The 17903-nt window shown below is 70.2% G+C and overlaps 1 protein-coding gene across 7 annotated transcripts in view; it reads right to left on the bottom strand.

Annotated features, from left to right (window-relative positions):
* Positions 1–518: 518 nt before the first annotated feature.
* NFIC (nuclear factor I C) overlaps positions 519–17903 on the bottom strand; it is a 53166-nt gene continuing 35781 nt past the window's right edge. For 2 of the 7 annotated variants that reach the window (XM_062596321.1, XM_062596318.1), the window contains exons 3-11: positions 17171–17242; positions 14664–14738; positions 14240–14363; positions 13015–13139; positions 8639–8767; positions 8279–8463; positions 6283–6442; positions 4091–4176; positions 519–746 (exon numbers count right to left, since the gene is read on the bottom strand). In XM_062596321.1, coding sequence (XP_062452305.1) covers positions 729–746; positions 4091–4176; positions 6283–6442; positions 8279–8463; positions 8639–8767; positions 13015–13139; positions 14240–14363; positions 14664–14738; positions 17171–17242 — 974 coding nt within the window. In that variant the 3' untranslated portion in view covers positions 519–728. The remainder of the gene's footprint in view (positions 747–4090; positions 4177–6282; positions 6443–8278; positions 8464–8638; positions 8768–13014; positions 13140–14239; positions 14364–14663; positions 14739–17170; positions 17243–17903) is intronic. The other 5 variants (XM_062596320.1, XM_062596322.1, XM_062596324.1 and 2 more) reach the window with 5 other exon arrangements.

Genomic DNA, 17903 nt, shown 5'->3' on the forward strand with positions numbered 1-17903 from the left:
GGCGAGACGTAATCCCCCCTCCGCCACCGCCGCCGTGGCGACTCGCGCCAAGGGCTGCGGCCCGGCCCCGAGAGCTTGCCGGGGGCGCCGGGAGGGACGGGGAGCGGTGGGGGGCGGCGGGGATCGGGGGTGGGGGGCGCACGGCGGCGGAGCAAGGGGCGGCAATATTTGTTCTTTTCTACTCACAAGAGGCAAGAACGAAAGAGTAAAGACAATTTTGCATATACAACCCTTCGGCGAGCGGCCGGCAGGTCTCCAGCGCCGCGGCCCCGCTGCTGCTGCTGCTGCTGCTGCTGCGATCGCCGTCACGAGCTGTGTCGGGTCTCTGGCGGAGAGCTCGGCCGCCGCGGCAAAGAGCGTGTGTTTTTTTTCTTTTTTTTTCCGTGTGTTTGCTTGTTTTCTGGCAAATCGGAGGCGGATCGCCTCGGCGGGCCGGCGGGCGGGCGGGGGGGGAAGGTCTTGGTAGGGTTTTTGATTTGTTTTCTTTTGTTTTTCCTGTTTTTTCTTTTTTAAAAAAAAAAAAAAAAAAAAAAGTGGGACCTTCTCCTTCTTCCTCTCCCCTCTCTCCTTCCCTCCGTTTGGGGTTTCGTTTGTCGTCGTCGTCGTCGGTTCGCGCTCTCCGTCTTCACCGCAAGGCTGGGCCTGGTGCTCTGGGCCGTGCATTTATTTTTCCTCTCAGGGTGCCTAAAGCAGAGGAGAAGGGAGGCGAAGGGGTGGCACAGCTGCGGTTATCCCAGGTACCAGGACTGAGCGGGGAGAGAAGAGAGAGGCCAGCGTTAGTGCCCTGCCCGGCGCGGCCCGGCCCGGCGCGGCCCGGCCCGGCTCGGCACGGCCCCCCCCCGCCACGTTCAGGTCCGTCCCGCCATTACCTCACGTCTGGTTTCCGTTGGCAACCAGACTGCGCGGGGCGGCGCGGCGGGCGCGGCGCGGGGCGGCCCCTCCCGCGCCTCCCTTAACCCTTCCACGGCGCCCCGGCCCCGCGGGCCGCTGCCCCCCGGCCCCACGGCGGGTACCGCGCACGGCCCCCGGCCCCCCGTGACCCGAGCGCGCCGGGGCTCGGCCCCACGGGCGGCACGGCCTGCTGCCCCCCGGCCACGCGTGACCTGACAGCGCCAGGGCTTGGCCCCACGGGCGGCACGGCCTGCTGCCCCCCGGCCACGCGTGACCCGACCACGCAGGGGCTCGGCCCCACGGGTGGCACGGCCTGCTGACCCCTGGCCACGCGTGACCCGACCACGCAGGGGCTCGGCCCCACGGGTGGCACGGCCTGCTGACCCCTGGCCACGTGTGACCCGACCACACAGGGGCTCGGCCCCACGGGCGGCACGGCCTGCTGCCCCCCGGCCCCCCGTGACCCGAGCGCGCCGGGGCTCGGCCCCACGGGCGGCACGGCCTGCTGCCCCCCAGCCCCCCGTGACCCGAGCGCGCCGGGGCTCGGCCCCACGGGCGGCACGGCCTGCTGCCCCCCGGCCACGCGTGACCTGACAGCGCCAGGGCTCAGCCCCACGAGCGGCACGGCCTGCTGCCCCCCGGCCCCACGTGTGCCCCGACCGCGCCAGGGCTCAGCCCCACGGGCGGCACGGCCTGCTGCCCCCCGGCCCCCGCGTGAACCGACCGCGCCAGGGCTCAGCCTCACGGGCGGCATGGCTTGCTGGTCCCCGGCCTCATGTACCCCGACCACGCAGGGGCTCAGCCCCACGGGCGGCAGGGCCTGCTGTCCCCTGGCCCCGCGTGACTTGAGCGCGCCGGGGCTCAGCCCCACGGGCGGCACGGCCTGCTGGCCCCTGCGCCCCATGTGCTCCGACCGCGCTGGGGCTCAGCCCTACAGGCGGCACGGCCTGCTGCCCCTGGCCCCGCGTGAACTGAGCGTGCCGGGGCTCAGCCCCACGGGTGGCACGGCCTGCTACCCCCTGCGCCCCACATGCCCCGACTGCGCCGGGGCTCAGCCCCACCGGCGGCACGGCCTGCTGCCCCCCAGCCCCAGGCAGGCTCCGAGCAGTGGGGCAGAGCCCGGCCCGTGGGGATGACCACCAGGAGGTATCATCCCCTGGAGCCGGGCAGCCACTGTGGGCGACCGGGGAAAGGCAGGGGGGCACCCGCAGCCTGGAAAGCCGGGGCCAGGAGTCCTGGGCCACTAGTGGCCAACAGTGACCCTTGTGTGTGTGGGGGGGTGCTGGGCTCCTTGGGGTGAGGAGGGGCACGGCCCCCGCAGCGGGGACATCGGGATGGGGCTGGCATGGCCGGAGCCCTGGGGTGTCCACAGCGCCCCAAGGATCCCCCGGAGAGCGCCCCTGGCTCAGCAGTGTCACCATGTGCTCGTCCCTGGCATGGCACAGCACCCCTGGGTGCCCCATGGCACAGCTCAGGACCCCCAAGAGTTTGTCTTTGGCATGGCACAGCATCCCTGGTTCCCCACAGCACGGCTCAAGACCCCCAAGCGTTCGCCCTAGCACGGTACAGCACCTCTGGTGCCCCACGGCACAGCTCAGGACCCCCAAGAGTTTGTCCCTGGCACAACACAGCACCCTGGGGTGCCCTATGACACAGCTCAGGTCCCCCGGGAGTTTGCCCCTAGCACGGTACAGCACCTCTGGTGCCCCACGGCACAGCTCAGGACCCCCAAGAGTTTGTCCCTGGCACAACACAGCACCCTGGGGTGCCCCTTGACACAGCTCAGGTCCCCCGGGAGTTTGCCCCTAGCACGGTACAGCACCTCTGGTGCCCCACAGCACAGCTCAGGACCCCCAAGAGCTCATCCATGGCACAACACAGCACCCTGGGGTGCCCCACGGCACGGCGCAGCATCTTACTCCCACGGCCCCCCCAGTCGCACTGCTCCTGCCACGGGGGCGCAGGGCAGGAGGGCCCCGCTCTGCCCGCGAGTCGGCAGCCCCGGCACAGCCGCCGGGCCCGGCGCGCTGGGGCTCCCGAGCACGTACCGCCCGCCGCTCCCCGGGGCCCGCGGCGCCGTGAATGAGCCCAGTGTTCACCTGGATCCTCCCGGCCGCCGGCGCCTCCGGAGACGCCGCACAAACAGCCCTTGTGTTCGGGGCCCGCGGCGGGCACCGGCGGGCGGCCGAGGGAGGAAAGATGCCGACCTGGGACCCCCGTGCCCGGGGAACCCCGCGGTGGGCGAGGGCTGAGCGGGGGACGCCCCGTCGGCCGCCCGAGCCGGGGCCGTGGCCGCCCGGAGCTGCCGCTGCCGAGCGGGCTGAGGCCAGCTGCCTCGTGTCGCCTGCCAGGAGATGCCGGCAGGACTCCGGCACCGGCCAGCGCTGGCCTGGCATTACGGGGGGGTCTTTACATGTATTTGCCGGGGGAATTCCTCGTACGACCCAGAGGGGCGGAGGAACTGGAGGATGGAGAGGGAAGTGGAGAGGACGTTCCAGAAATGCAGCTGCCTCCGGGGTGCAGCGCGTCCGAAGGCAGCAAGAAAACATTTCCTACGGAGTTCAGCTGAGCGACGAAGAGCGGGGCCCAGCTGGGTGGGAAGGCTGGAACTGGTGCCCGGCTGCAACTGGGTTAACTGGGCAGGTCCAGTAGCCCCCTTTGGCATAGGGCCCCTCTTGCCAATGCCCCCCATGGGGAGCGTCCACTTCATTAACGCCCGCTAATGAAGTACAGATTAAAAAATAAGCAGGACTAATTAAAAGCATCTGGAAGCACAAGCGGCACAGCCCGCTGTGGCTCGGAGCGGCCGGCGGGCACAGCGGGGCGTGAGCGGGGTGCCCGTGCCCTCCCGGGGAGGGGGACACGGGCACGGGGCGTCCCCCCAGCGGCTCTCCTCCGGGGATGCCGCGGGCACCCGGAGGGGCTGTCCATGAGGCCGAGCCACGACAAGGTGCCCGGCCTTGGCGACGGCTCCGTCACCTCAGCTTGGTGGCACCGGATCCTTCTTCCTGGGGGTCCCTTTCTGGGAGACCCCCCCCCCCAACCAGGGCGGAGAGCCCACGGAGAGCTGCAGGCGGCCGGCACGGCCAGCGATGCCCCCGAAAGCCCTGGCCTGATGCTCTATCCTTCCCTGGGACGCGTGCACATGTCGCCGGCTGCGGCGGGCCGGTCCCCTCCCAGCAGCATCCCCAGCTCTCACCTGTGCCTGATAGATACTCCCGGGATCCCTTGGTCCTAATCCCACGAAGGAACGGTTCGCAGGGGGCGTGCCTGGTGCAGAGTAGGCTGGGGAACAAATGAGAGCTCGTTAACCGGGCTGCCGGGCTGCGCCGCAAATGAACCCCCCCCCGGGGACGAACCACGGCCGGCCGGCTCGCCGGCACCGCGGGCACGGGCATCCCGGGTCCGGCAGCCAGGAGCCGTGCCCGGCCTGCGCCCTGCCGCCCCGGGGGGGTTTGCGCTGGGTGGTGGAGAGCCGAGCGCGAGGACGCTGCGCCACGGCGCTCCGGGCGGCACAGGCGGGTGGGCGGGCGCCGGGGCTCGGCAAGCGGAGCTGCCGTGGGGCGAGCGCTTTCGGAGCCGCCGGCGTCGCTCAGCCACGTCCCCCTGCCCCCCATCCCGGCCCGCTGCTGCCTCCTGCCCCCGCGGCGTGGTCCAGCAGCAGGACCCCCCCGACCCAGCCCAGCTGAGCTCCTTGGTGCTGTCTCCGAGCACCCGCATCACGACGGGCTGCTGTGCCCGGAGCTCACCGGCGGCGCAACCAGCATCCGCCCCCGCGGGAACAGCCACCCGCGGCTCGCGCCGGACCTGCCACCCATGTGCTGGGCCAGCACCCCGAGGCATCCAACTCGAACCGTGGGGAAGGACTCGGCGCTGCCCGGTCCCTCCTCTGCGGCCGCACGCGCCCCCCCGGCGCCGGCCTGGCCTCGCCGTGCCCGCGAGGGAGCTGCGCCCGCCGCGCTTGGCAGGGATTTCTTTACACATTGCGTGACTCTCGGTGCTCTCAACCTTTGCCTTTGCCAGCGGGGCAATTCCTGCCCTGGAGGCGGCATTTTGGCACGGGAGGTTGCGGAGCTGCAGGCAGTGGGATGGCAGGAGCTGAGCTCCCAGCCCTGCTGCACGCACCCACCGTCCGGCCGGGCAGCACCCAGGCACCGGCGCTCCGGCTGCGCGACGTGCTGGGTGCCCGGCTTGCAGCCTGCCCCCCGGGAAGGCCGGCCGCGATCCTCCTTGTGACTCGTCCCCACGCGAACGCTGGGGGGATGAGGACATTCCCCACCGTGCTGCAGTGAGGGCACTGCGGGCGGCTGCTGTGGGCACGCGCCCTGATGCCAGCCCAGGGCACTGGGCACCGTGCAAGCCCCAAAATGCCAGCGCCGGGGCAATGCCGGGGTCTGCCCTCTATGTCCATGGGGTCCAGCACCCCTAACCACCTCCGGGACGACGTGTTGAAGCCACCCAAGGTGGAGCGGAGGGGAACGAGCCCGTCACAGCCACCACTGCTCACAAAGTGCCCCCCTAAGTGCCCCCCCCGAGGTTTTCAGGGCATTTGCACCAGGGCCTCGCGCTTGCTTCGTTCGGCAGACAGCCCGAGCGGCTCCGGGGTCCCCGGCACGCAGGGCCCCTGCGGTAAGAGCTCCCGTGCCAGCGAAAGGACGGTGACAGCAGCACGGGGGCCACGCAGCCCCTCGCCCGCCGTGGCTGCCGCGCGCAGCATGAGCGCGGCCCCGAGGCCGGGCAGGGCGGGCGCACGGCCCCCCAGCCGCGGCAGGGCCGGCTGCCCCCAGCCCTCCCGGCGCCGTCTGTCGCTGCGTGTCCTCGCGCCGCACCAGCACTGGCTCATCCCTGCGTTACCGGCACCGGCGCTGCTGCCGTCCAGTGGGGAAACTGAGGCACGGGGGGGGGACGGGACGTGACTTCCCTAGCAGGCTGGGCTCCCGCACAAGTCGGCCGTTCGCCACGTGCGGTTTTTTGGGGACAAAGCCGTGGCCTGCCCACCCATCTGCCCGGCAGAGCCGGGCGCCGGGCTCGGCTCGGACCTGCCACCCCGGTCACGCTCCTCCGGCCATCTCCGAGGGATCGGTGGCTCCGGGCGGTCCGGCGGACCGGCCCGCAGCGCTTTGACTCCGCCGTGGCACCCGGGGCCTGGCCCAAAAGGGCAAGTTGGGCAGCAGCCGCTCGTCCAAGACCTGCCCGCTACGAACTGCCTGAGACCCAGCAAACTCATTGCGTGCCGGCTGCTCCCGCTCTCCCCAGTCCCCCCGGCTCCGGGGAGGCCACCTCGGACAACACCCCCGGCACCGAGAGGGACGGTGGGGCGAGAGGAAGGGGCAAGGCCTGGCCGGAGGGAGGGCGGCAGCGGGCACGGGGTGGGCGCCGCGGGGTGCTTACTGGGTGACGTCGGTGAGGTCGTCCCTCCCTCGGAAGTTGTCGTGGCGGATTTGGTGTCAGGAGAGACGGCCAACCGGGGCATGCCGGGGGGAGGTGGCGGAGCCAGCATCTGAGTGGGCAGGTAGTGGCTGGGCACTTTCACTTGACCACTTCCATTTAACTGGGGACACAACACAGACAAAAAAACACACAGCAAAAGCCATTAGGAAGCAAGAGCGGCAGAGGGGGCCGCGGCGCCGGGCGGCACGGGCGCCCCTCGGCCCGGCGGGCGCTGCCGGAGCATCCCTGGCACTGGCCGGCCCTGCGGTGGTGGGGGGGCTGCCGGTGGGAGGCGGAACGGGGTGTGGGGGGGGGAGGCTCGGAGCGGGGCACGGCTGCCCCCCCCCCCTCCTCCCGAACACCACCGCAACGAGTTTGTTGGGTCTCAGAGCAGCCCGGAGCGGATGTCGACGGGGAATCACGGAGCGGGGCAGGGAGCCGGGCGGGCTGGCGGTGCGAGGTGCCCCCCCTCTGCTCCCCAACCCCCCCCCCCGGCTCGCTCTGGCCGGCGCGGCTGCAGGAAGCGGCGGTGCGTGCCGGAGCCGGTCCCCCCCCCCACCCCCCCCACCGCCGCCGCTGCCTTTCCGCGGGCTCCGCGAGCCCTTTGAAGCGCCCACCTGCGGGGAGGTGGCACCCCGCCGGGGTGGCATGGCGCCAGCGGGGAGGCAACCACCGCTGCATCAAAAAAAAACTGGGGGGGGGGGTTGGGGGGAGCTGGAGGAGCCCAGAAACGGCTTCAAAGGCAGGGGAGCGGCCGCCGGTTCCGCCGCCCCCTCGCCCCCACCCCGCCTTCAAAGGCTCCTTTGTAGCCTCTCTCCGCCTGACCCTGGCGGGGGCCCTGCTCCCCCTCGCCCACCCAAAACCTCCCCCCCCCACGAGCCCCACCGCCACTGAGCCGCTGCGAGAGTGAAAAACCACCCGTGCCCCTCACCCTGGTGTCAGGCCTCACCAGCGACGAGCAGGACTCCAGGAGCCTGGGGCTCCCGGAGGTGCTCTCAGCAAGACCCCCAGCACCCCAGGCGATACGAGCCGGGGTGTCCGGCCACCTCGGGCGCTCGCCCTTGCCCGCGGCGCAGCCCTGAGCACCACGGGGAGCCCGGCGCCAGCCTCGCGGTGCCAGCCCCGCACCCCGGCGCAGCGGGGACCGGCCACGCGGCGGGGACGCCCAGCTCCGCAGAGGGCCGCGGCGCAGCGGCGGGACGGCCGGGGAGACGGGTCAGCCGGGCCAGGCGTGCGGGGCGGCCGGACGCACGGACGCTGCCCCGGGAGGCGCGCGGGCCGGCGCTCTCCCGGGCGCGCTCGAGCATGCTGAAGGTGACAGCGGGTCTTCGGAGACGGTCGCACACCCACTCCTGGCTACTCCAGTCCCACCAGACAGACGCCAGCCCTGCACGACGGCTCAGCCCCCGGCCATCCCTCTGCCATGGCCCCCCGCTACGGCGCGCCAGTGCCGAGCAGCAGTCCCGGGTGCCCGGAGCGGCCGGCGGGAGCCCCCAGCCCAGCCCTCGCTGGAGAAACGAGACGGAGAGGCGATCAACGCGCGGCGGCGCTCCCAAACCGACCGACGAGCGTGGCCGAAACCGCTCAGCCCCCTCGGGCCGGCCGGCCCCGCTGCCCCCGCCGGGGTTTGCCGCTCCCCGGGGCGGGGGGGGGGAAGAGGCGTGCTGGGGACCGGCGCGCCGGGGCTAACACCGCGCAGCGGGCGGACGCCCCCGCGCAGCTCCTCTCCGGCTCGTCCGGCTCCGGATGACGATCCTACAGGCTCCGGGGAGCGGGCTCTTGTCTCCTTCGGAGCAGTGCCGCTGCCCCGAGCGCCCCGGGGACGCCCCCGGCACGGCGACGCATCCGGCCAGGCCGGCAGCAGCCCGGCGCCGCCGCCGCCCCCGGTGGCATCTCGCCCCACGCAGGCCCGGGGCGGGCGACGACGACGGACGGGGCGGCTGCGCCAGCTCCTTACCGGTCCGGGCTGCTGGTTGGACGGGTCGCAGGCCAGCGAGACGAGATCTTTCAGAGGGTCCTGTGGGTTGAGATGAGGCGGGTACCGTATGGCCGTGTGGGGGAAGTAGGTGGAGGCCGTCTGGGGGAGAATCGAGGTGGTGGGGAAATGCAGAGTAGACGAAGGGTGTGGGCTCCGAGCGATACCTGGAGGGGGCAGAGAGGAAGAGGGGCCCGGGCGGCCCGTCAGCGCCAGCCCCGCGCCGTCTCAGCCCCACGCTCCCGGCAGCCTTCCGGGCACGGCCGAGCCTCCCCGAGCCGCGCTCCAGCCGCGGAGACTCCCCTCCACCCCCGGCACCCGCCCGCCGGGCGCGCTGCTCACCGCTGTGCACCGCAATGACGGGACGGTGGTGCTGCGTGAAGCTGGTCAGCCTCGGCGAGGAGTCCTGGGGCGACGGGCTGTTGAAGGGTGACTTGTCCATCTCCGTCTTTTTCACGGTGGGGGAGATGCCTGGGGAGAGGAGCGGGGTGCGCAGTTACACGGGGCGCTCCCAGGCGGCGGCATTCTGGGCTGGGGGGGGGACCGGAGGGGGCCCCGGCGTCCTGCCAGCCCTGCCCCGAGCACGGGGCAATGCGGTGGGCGACATGAGGAGGGCCTGGGGTTGGGGTGCTCAGCCCCAGGAGCGCTGGGACAGCTGCCACAGGGGCTCAAGCGGCTCTGAACCGAATGTGTGCGATGCGTATACATGTTTGTGCATGACAATGTATGTGTACACACATGTGTGTGTGTATATGCATGAGTTTCTGCATCAGCACATGTGTGCATACGTGCACGTGTGTGTACATCTATATGTATGCATGTATGTGCACATGTGTGCATGTGCATTCATGTATTTGTACCTGTGCATGTGTGTGTGTGCATGAGTGTTTCTGCATCAGCATGTGTGTGCATGAGTACACTTGCACTACTGCACGTATGTGCACGAGCGTGTGTGTGTGTGAATGAGAGTGCATGTGCGTGTGCCCTGGGTGTGCAATTACAGGAATGTGTGTGTGTGCGTGTGTCCACCCTCGGGTGTATAAATGGGTGCACCCTGTGACACCACAACCACCCAACATCCCCACGGTGCCCGTGGGGCCGGGCAACACCCAGAAGAGCCCCATAAGGTGGGACAGGAGCCTGAACTGGGACCCCAGGGCCCGCGGACCCATCCTGCCCACGCAAAGGGTTTCCAGGGAGGCCGAAACAGCCCGATTCCCGGCAACCGCGAAGCCGCGTGGCTGGAGTCGCCCTCGCCCAGGGCAGTTCGCCCGGGTTCCCCACGCCGGGGGCCTTCCCGGGGCACAGGGCTGCCCCGGGGGCCGAGCGGGCAGGAGGCGGCCGGGCGGCGAGTTAATCCCCCGCCAGCCCGGCTTTAGCTCCGGCCATTTGGCCCAGCCGCCGTTAAAGGGTTTAGCCCATTCTCAGACGTTCATTTAGGAGGATTTCCCAGAACATCCAGTACGGGATTGAAATAACACCCTCCGTCCCCACCCCCCAGCCGTGGCTAAGCACGTCCTGCCGGGGACTCCCCCCGCCGCCAGCCGGGGATCAGGCCTCCGGCTGCGGGAGCAGGGGCACAGGCGCTCCCGTGCACGGCTCCCCGCTGCCGCGTGCACGCCGGGGCACACGTGTGCGCGGCCCCGCAGCGGCACGTGCACACGTGCAGCCGCAGGCACGCACGCCGCGCCGGCAGACGTGCACCCCCCCGCCACCCGCGCGGGCCTCTGCCCTCCTCGGGTGCCGGCCAGCTGCCGAGGACGGCTGCGAGCGGCGGAGAGGGTGGCCGCGGCGGGCCGGGCGCTCGCGGTGCGCCTGGATCCCCGGCGGCGCGGCTTGGCCTCCGGGAGGAACGCGTCGGCACGGCCCTCCCCAGGGTTGGCTCTGGCCCCAGCCCTGGGGGAGGCGAGAGCGGAGGCGGGTGGTTAAATCTGTTCTCGCTGCGGCTGCTGCCCACCCCAGCACAAGCGCGCGCTGCTGCAACGGCCGCCGGGATCTGCCTGCCGTCCCCACCTGCCGCCCCAGGGCATGGACCTGGGCAGCACCAGGGCATGGTCCTGCACCAGGCTGGGGCATGGACCTGGGCAGCACCAGGGCATGGTCCTGCACCAGGCTGGGGCATGGACCTGGGCAGCACCAGGACACGGTCCTGCACCAGGCTGGGGCATGGACCTGGGCAGCACCAGGGCATGGTCCTGCACCAGGCTGGGCATGGACCTGAGCAGCACTAGGACACGGTCCTGCACCAGGCTGGGGCATGGACCTGGGCAGCACCAGGACACGGTCCTGCACCAGGCTGGGCATGGACCTGGGCAGCACCAGGGCATGGTCCTGCACCAGGCTGGGCATGGACCTGGGCAGCACCAGGACACGGTCCTGCACCAGGCTGGGGCATGGACCTGGGCAGCGCTAGGACACAGTCCTGCACCAGGCTGGGGCATGGACCTGGGCAGCACCAGGACACGGTCCTGCACCAGGCTGGGGCATGGACCTGGGCAGCACCAGGGCATGGTCCTGCACCAGGCTGGGCATGGACCTGGGCAGCACCAGGACACGGTCCTGCACCAGGCTGGGGCATGGACCTGGGCAGCGCTAGGACACAGTCCTGCACCAGGCTGGGGCATGGACCTGGGCAGCACCAGGACACGGTCCTGCACCAGGCTGGGGCATGGACCTGGGCAGCACCAGGGCATGGTCCTGCACCAGGCTGGGCATGGACCTGGGCAGCACCAGGACACGGTCCTGCACCAGGCTGGGGCATGGACCTGGGCAGCGCAAGAACACGGTCCTGCACCAGGCTGGGGCACGGTCCTGGGCAGCACTAGGGCATGGTCCTGCACCAGGCTGGGGCATGGACCTGGGCAGCGCTAGGACATGGTCCTGCACCAGGCTGGGGCATGGACCTGTGTCAGGATGGGGCACGGTCCTGGGCTAGGTTGGGGCATGGTCCTGCACCAGGGCATGGTGCACAGCCCCGGGTTGGTATGGTGCACAGCCCTGGGTTGGGATGGTGCACAGTCCCAGGTCAGGATGAGGCACAGTCCCCGTTCGGGATGTAACCCAGCCCCATTTCGGGATGGAGCAGGTCGGGGCAGCCGGGTGCCAAGGCCACCCAGCGCCTGGGAGGGCCGCGCGGGGCCCCGCACAGCGCGAGAGCTGGGAGCGAGAAGCCGCAGCATGTCGAGGAGAGGCGCAAAGCCTCGAAGGGGGCTCGGAGCCTCTGCGAAAGGGCTGAGTTTAAAAATAAAACCCAGGGAAGTTTCCAACAGGAAAAATTCCTCTGAAATGAAAATCCCATTTTTCCCCCCTTTGCACAAATAAATTTGGCAAAAACAGAGTGAATGTCCCCCGTCGCGGGGAGCCCTGCCAGGGCAGGCTCGCCGTGTCCCCGCAGCAGCAGTGACGGGGCCTCGGGGCTGCGGGGGGCTGCAGCGATCCTGGAAAATGCGAGAGGAAAACTTGGAGGCTCCTTTTCTTTCCATGAGCGAGTTTCCAAAGGGACTTTGCGCCCATTAGAAACTGGCTGCGGCTCCTCTGCCTGGGTTTCCCCGAGCTCCCTCGCCCTCCGGCCAGCTCCGGCCTCCGACCCGGCGTGTCTCCCGCCTGCCGAGGCGTGTCGAGCCGCGGGAAAGCCCGCCCGGCTCCGGGATCTCCCTGCCGCGGCGCACACGCGCGGGCAAGGCACTCCGGCACGCGTGCCGACGGGGACACGCATGGAGCGGGCTTGGTGGTGGTGGTGGTGGAGGGGGCGGGTTAAGCACCGCGCTGGCTCCTGCTTCCCGCTTTTGGGCGCGAAAGGAGCGGAAAGGCGGAATAAAAGCGGAGGCTGAATAAAGGCGAGCGGCATCGCGCCGCTCTCCCTCCCCTTGCCTGCAGCCCTGCGCAGCGCCCCGGGGCGTGGGAGCCTGGGAGCCGGCCATGCCAGCCGCGGCAGCATCGCTTTAATTAGCCCAGCCCGCCCCTGCCCCCCTTTTTCTTAATGAACAGCTAATTGGGGCTGTCTAGACAGGAAGGGGAAAAAAAATGCAAAGCAAGAAAGCAAGCTGTCCGCAGCGAGAGCGGCAGCCGTGGGGCTGGGAGAGGCCGGCGTGGGGCTGGGACCCAGCCAGGGCGGGCACAGGGGGCCGGGCAGGCCGGGTGCCCAGAGGTGCCTGTCGGAGGGTGCCGGCATGGAGGGTTTAGGGAGACAGGCTGGGGGGCCGCGGACACAGCCCAGACCCCTGGGCCTCTGCTAGAGCTAGCCACGACACCAGGCCTCTGCTGGGGGGCTATAGCCACCCCATAGCACCTATAGAGAGCAGTGCCCTGATGGAGCAACACCGTGGCACCTACAGAGCCTGCGCTTTCACGGGGAGGCCCTATAGCAACATCATGGCACCTATGGATAGCCTGTGCTTTCACAAGGAGGTCCTGTAGCTATACCACAGCACCTATAGAAAGCCAAGCCCTTAACAGAGGGGGCTAATATCAATGCTACAGCACCTGCAGAGAGTCAGAGACCTACTGGGGGGCCTTGAGCTACACCCCAGAACCTACAGAGAGCCTGCGCTTTGACACTGTGGCCTAACAGCAACACCTCAGCACCTATAGAGACCCAATGCCTTGACGGGGGGCCCTATAGCCATGCCAAGGCCCCTGGAGGGAACTGGTGCTCTCCGAGGAGGGCTGTACGGCAGCGCCCCGGCGCCTATAGAGAGCCAGGGCCCGCTGGTACCTACCCCCTTCCATGTCTTCTGTCCAGTTGCGGCTACTACTCGTGGGCGAGTTGGACGAGGTGTAGTACTCTCCCCCTGGGCTCGTGTCTATGTCGTCCTCCATGGAGCCAGACTTGTGCCGTTTGCTCCTGGGGAGCAGGAGAGCAGGGAAGGGTCAGGCCAGCGTGTCCCCCCGCCCAGCCTCCCCGCCGTTGCCCACCCCCACCCGGATGCCTGGGTCCCTGGCCCAGCTCCAGCACGGGAACCGTGGAGAGCCGGGACGCGGAGCGCCGAGGGCCGGGGACACCGGTGACACCGTGGGCACAGCCCCAGCACACGGCGAGACAGGGCTTGACCCCGGGGTGGCTTTGCCGAGCCGGGGTTGCATCTGGCACCACCGGGCACCACCGGGGCCGATCGCAGGGTGCCAGGGCGTCTGCCCTTGCCTCGGCGCTAATCGACTTAGAGCACTGCGGGCTTGGCCCGCAGAGCCTTAAAGATGCTTAATGCAACTATATATAACCTCAGCCCGGCGCGCGGCTTGCCCGTCCTTGGCCTGGCGGCCGGGTTAGCGCCAGCGTAATGGCTATCGGGGCCTTCCCCGACGGGGGAATGCTCTCCATCTGCTCTCCAGCATCACGGCCTCAATCCCGCCCAGGGCGGCACCTCGACCTCCCCTCGCACCGTCCCCGCGTGCCAGGGACACCGCTGCCGTCCCCAGCCCCCCGAGCACCCCCGCCCCAGGCGGAGGCGGCCGGACGCAGGCGGTGCCCGGCACGCCGGGGCAGCCTCCCCGTGCCGCCTGGCGCGGCTCCGGGGGCCGGGGAGCCGGGGCGCGCGCGGGCGGGCGGCCAGGCCGGAGGAATGCGCTTTGCGGAGGGAGCCGCGGCAGGCGGGGAGCTGGCAGGCGGTCCTGGAGGCAGGAAGGGCGCCCCTGCCCACCTGGTACCCGCTCTGCCCGCACCCGGGGGGACGTGGTGGTGGTGGTGGTGGGGTGTCTTTGCATCTGACCCCAGCCTGGCACGGGCAGCCCTGGGGGCTGTGTCTCCGTGCACAACGTCCCCGTGCCAGGGGTCCCCGCGGTGGGAGAGCACGCCAGCTGGGGCTGTGCACGGCAAACCCGGCGCCCGCCCAGGGCAGGACTCGACCTGCCTTTCCCTTCCCACCCGGCGAGGCAGTGAGCGGCTCGCAGCCGTGCCCAGGCATTGCCCTGGCATCGCCCCTGCAGCCTGCCGGCCCCGGCACCTACCCGCTGGAGGAGGTACTCGGTAGCGTCCTTCTCATGCCTGTGCTTGAGGGGTTCAGGTCGTAAGCCAGGTGACCCTGCAGCTCCCCCAAGGAGAAATTTGGCCCTGTGCCCGTCACCACCGGCGCTGCAAGGAGAGAGGGGCATCAGGAGGGGTGCAGCACTGCGCCAACGCGCCGGACCCCCACACCCGGCGGTGCTGGGTCCCCCTGTTCCCCCCGTCCCCACCGCGGGGGCCCGAGACACAGCCGTTAGCGCGGGCTGTGCCCAAACGTATTCCCCCAGCCCCGAGCTCAAACCCGCGGAGGCGGCTCTGCTGCGGGGCCGTGCGGGCGGCAGGGAAGTCGGGGCTGGCTGGGTGCTGCGGGGCCTGGGAAGCCGGAGCGGGGTACCGCGCCAGGGGAACGCGCGCCACTGCGGCACTCACTTCGGGACACCTGGATGAGCTCGGTGACGCTGAACACCCCCGAGGTCACAAAGCTTTCTTGGAAGTCTGTTGAATCTGCAAAGGAGAGAGGAGAAAGCACTGAGCAGCGGTGGGGGACCCCACGCCTGCCCCAGCACCCGCTTGGGCTCCAACCCTCACCCTGACGTCTCGCCTGCACCCCAGATCTCCCCGGCTGGGGCCTGCGCTTATGCGCTCCCCGGCAGAGCAGCGTGTGGGGCCACGCTCCCAGGCCACGGGCAGGGCGATGGGGCCGGGCAGGCTCACTCAGGGGTCCTCCCAAGGGGGACCCAGGTCCCTTTGGGAGCAAAGGAGGCTGAGCCAGGTCACACAGGGAGCCCTGTGCAGGGACTGAGCCAGCCGGGCGCTCCGGGTGCAAGGACTGCAGTCCCCAGGCCACCTCGGGAGGCACCGAGCCAGCCGGGTGTGTGAGGTGGAGGAAGGCGTCCGGGCACTTGTCGGCATCTCCAGCGTCTTCCTCGTCCCGGGAGGGGAGCACTGCTCGAGGACATCGCGCCCTGTGGGACTCCCTCGGCTCCGGTCCCGCGGCAGCATCTCCCTATCGTCCCTCCTCGAGCGGCGCCGCGTCCGTCCCCGACTCCGGCAGCGGATCGGTCCCCGCCTTGGCCTCTGCGCGGAGAAGCGAAGCACCTCGAGGAGCAGGATTTTCTCCTAGACGTCTCCCCGCTCCGTTAAGCAGCCTGGAGGGTCGTCTCCGAACCATCATCATCCCGTCGACCTCCTGCGGCATCTGGACAGTTCCCACTTCCCACGTCCTCGTAAAGGCCTGCTGGTTCCTCGTCCGTAATCTGTTTTGCTGTGTCCTCCGTGAACACGTTCAACTCCGCTTCCTTCCGTGAGCAACGAGGCTCCCCCAGGCCCACTCGCGTGACCCTCTCAACCAGTCCGCTCCGGCAAAAATGATGTCCCAGGGCTGCTCCGTGCCTCGCTTTCCTCCCCAGGACTGCTCCGTGCCTCATTTTTCTCCCCAGGGCTGCTCCGTGCCTCAGTTTCCTCTCCCAAGGCTGCTCTGTGCCTCGATTTTCTCCCCAGGGCTGCTCCGTGCCTCAGTTTCCTCCCCATGGCTGCTCCGTGCCTCGGTTTCCCCTTTCAGGGTTGCTCCGTGCCTCAGTTTCCCCACGGCTGCTGCCCGTGCCCCGGGGGCAGAGCGCCGTGCAGCACGCTGGTGAGCTGACAGCGCGGCACCTGCGTGATGCTGCCGTCCGCCCCGGGGAAACAGCCCCAGTGGGGCTCTGCGGGGGCTCCTGTGCCACCTCGGGCACATCTCCGGACCTCGGATCAGCCCCAAATCCTCGTGCCTGCCTTTGCCCTCGGCCGCGTGGCCGGCCGGATCCTTCGCAGCCCCGGCCAAGGGGGGAGCGGGGATGGGCGCTGGCTGCACCGGAGGTGGCCAGAGCCGAGTCCCCGGGAAGCTCTGTCCTGGCCGGACACAAGCGGGCAGGAATCAAACGCGGCCGCGGCGCTACTCAGCACGGAAGAGTCCGGCCGGCCCCTCCGCCTGCCCCGAGCCATGCCGGGCGTCCGGGCCGCCCTGCCTCACCGGCCCCACCGGCCCCTAGCTGGGGGCTGAGGCCGTGCGAAACTCATTCCACTGTGTCCGCCTGGCGCCCCAGCCCCTTGCGGCGACCGGCGCGGAGCCGCAGCCATCGCTCACCCGCCCGCCGCGAGCGCCGCAGCCCTGCCGCGCTGAGTCAGCGCTCCGGCTGCAACGTGCCAGGGGCCGCGGCTCGCTCGGGGTCGGGGAGTCACCAGGGGCTGCGGAGCAGCCGGCGGGCTCCTACGGCGCAGAGAAAGCCCCTCGCTCAGCGCTTTCCTCTATGCGGCCTTTTTCCATTCAACGCAGCCCGATCGCTGCCTTTCCGCTCCCCTCGGCCCCCCCCGACCTTCCCCCCCCCCGCCCCGGCTCTTCCTGCCGGCTGCAAATCCGCCGGCCTGCCCTGCTCCTCCTGCCCGGGCCGCGGCTCTGCGGGGGAAGCGCCTGCCGTGCCGACGGGACTGTGTCGGCCGCGGGGTCCCTGGGGGCTCTGGGAGGGGCTCATGCATCCAGGAGGTGGGTGTACGTGGCCAGTTCAGGCCCTGGGGGTACTGAGCCGGGCGCCATCAGGGACCCACGCGAGTCCCAGGAAATCCCGTGCCGCAGGTGCTCCCGCGGGCTGCTCCGCTTTCCTCCACGTGTACCCGCCACCGTGAGGGCTGGCAACTGCCCTGGCCAAGGACCTCCAAGCTGAGGGTCTCCTGCGGTGTCCCGACCCCGGGAGATGGGGCTTCAAGGGGAAACACCCCACGCAAGCAGGGCAACTGGAAGCATCGCCCGCCCCGTGGCACCCAGCCTGTCTGGAGGTCCACATGGGGCACGGACACGGCGGCACCCCGAGGGCTCGAAAGAGCCCGTGCACCCAGGCGCGCTGGGCCCGTCTGGCTGGACGGGAGGGCTTTGACCCCCTCCACCCCGCCGTGCCCCCACTTACCCAATGTGATGGGTTTGCTGTCCTCCTGATCCGAGCCAATGCCTGTCCGGGGACTGCTGCTCTGCTCTGAATCTGGAAGAGGAGGAAACGGGGTGAGACGCCGCTCTTGGGTGCAACCCGGCGATACCTGCCAGCCGAATACCGCCCCGAGCCCCCCGCGCCAGCCCCGCGAGGGGTCAAAGCGTGCTCCTGCAGCCGTGCCGCTGCCACGTGGGCGCCGGCGGGCATGGGCACTGCACGGCCTGCTGCAGCCACGGCTCCCGGCCTGGGCGGCTGCAAGCGAGGTGGAGGAAGACGCGGGACTGCATCTGAATGCCGCGGGAGAGGCATTCAGATGTGGGCACCATCCTGCCTGGTTCCTAGCCATCCTCGGAGGGATCAGAGCCTGAACACACTGCTACCCAGCCCTGAAAGAACTTTAGACGCTTGGTGCTGCCCCAGGTGGGATAACAGGGCTGATGGCACAAGTGGGGAAACCGAGGCACGGGCCAGCAGGCTGGCTCCCGCCTCGCGAGGGTTGCAGGCAAACCGGCACATCCCCTGCCACCGGGAAACGGCCTCGGCTCGTCCCTCCCTGCGGTCCCCTGCTACGGATGCAGCGAGCTGGATCGGCCAGGCTCGCGAGGGCCCTGGCGGTGCCAAAGCCCCGAGGACGCCCCTTCCCTCGCGCGGTTGAAAACGCCCGGCGCGGCGGCCGCCGGGGTTCCCATGGTGACAGACGAACACTAATGGC

Source organism: Rhea pennata, chromosome 27 (genome assembly GCF_028389875.1).
Source record: "Rhea pennata isolate bPtePen1 chromosome 27, bPtePen1.pri, whole genome shotgun sequence".
Lineage (NCBI taxonomy): Eukaryota > Metazoa > Chordata > Aves > Rheiformes > Rheidae > Rhea > Rhea pennata.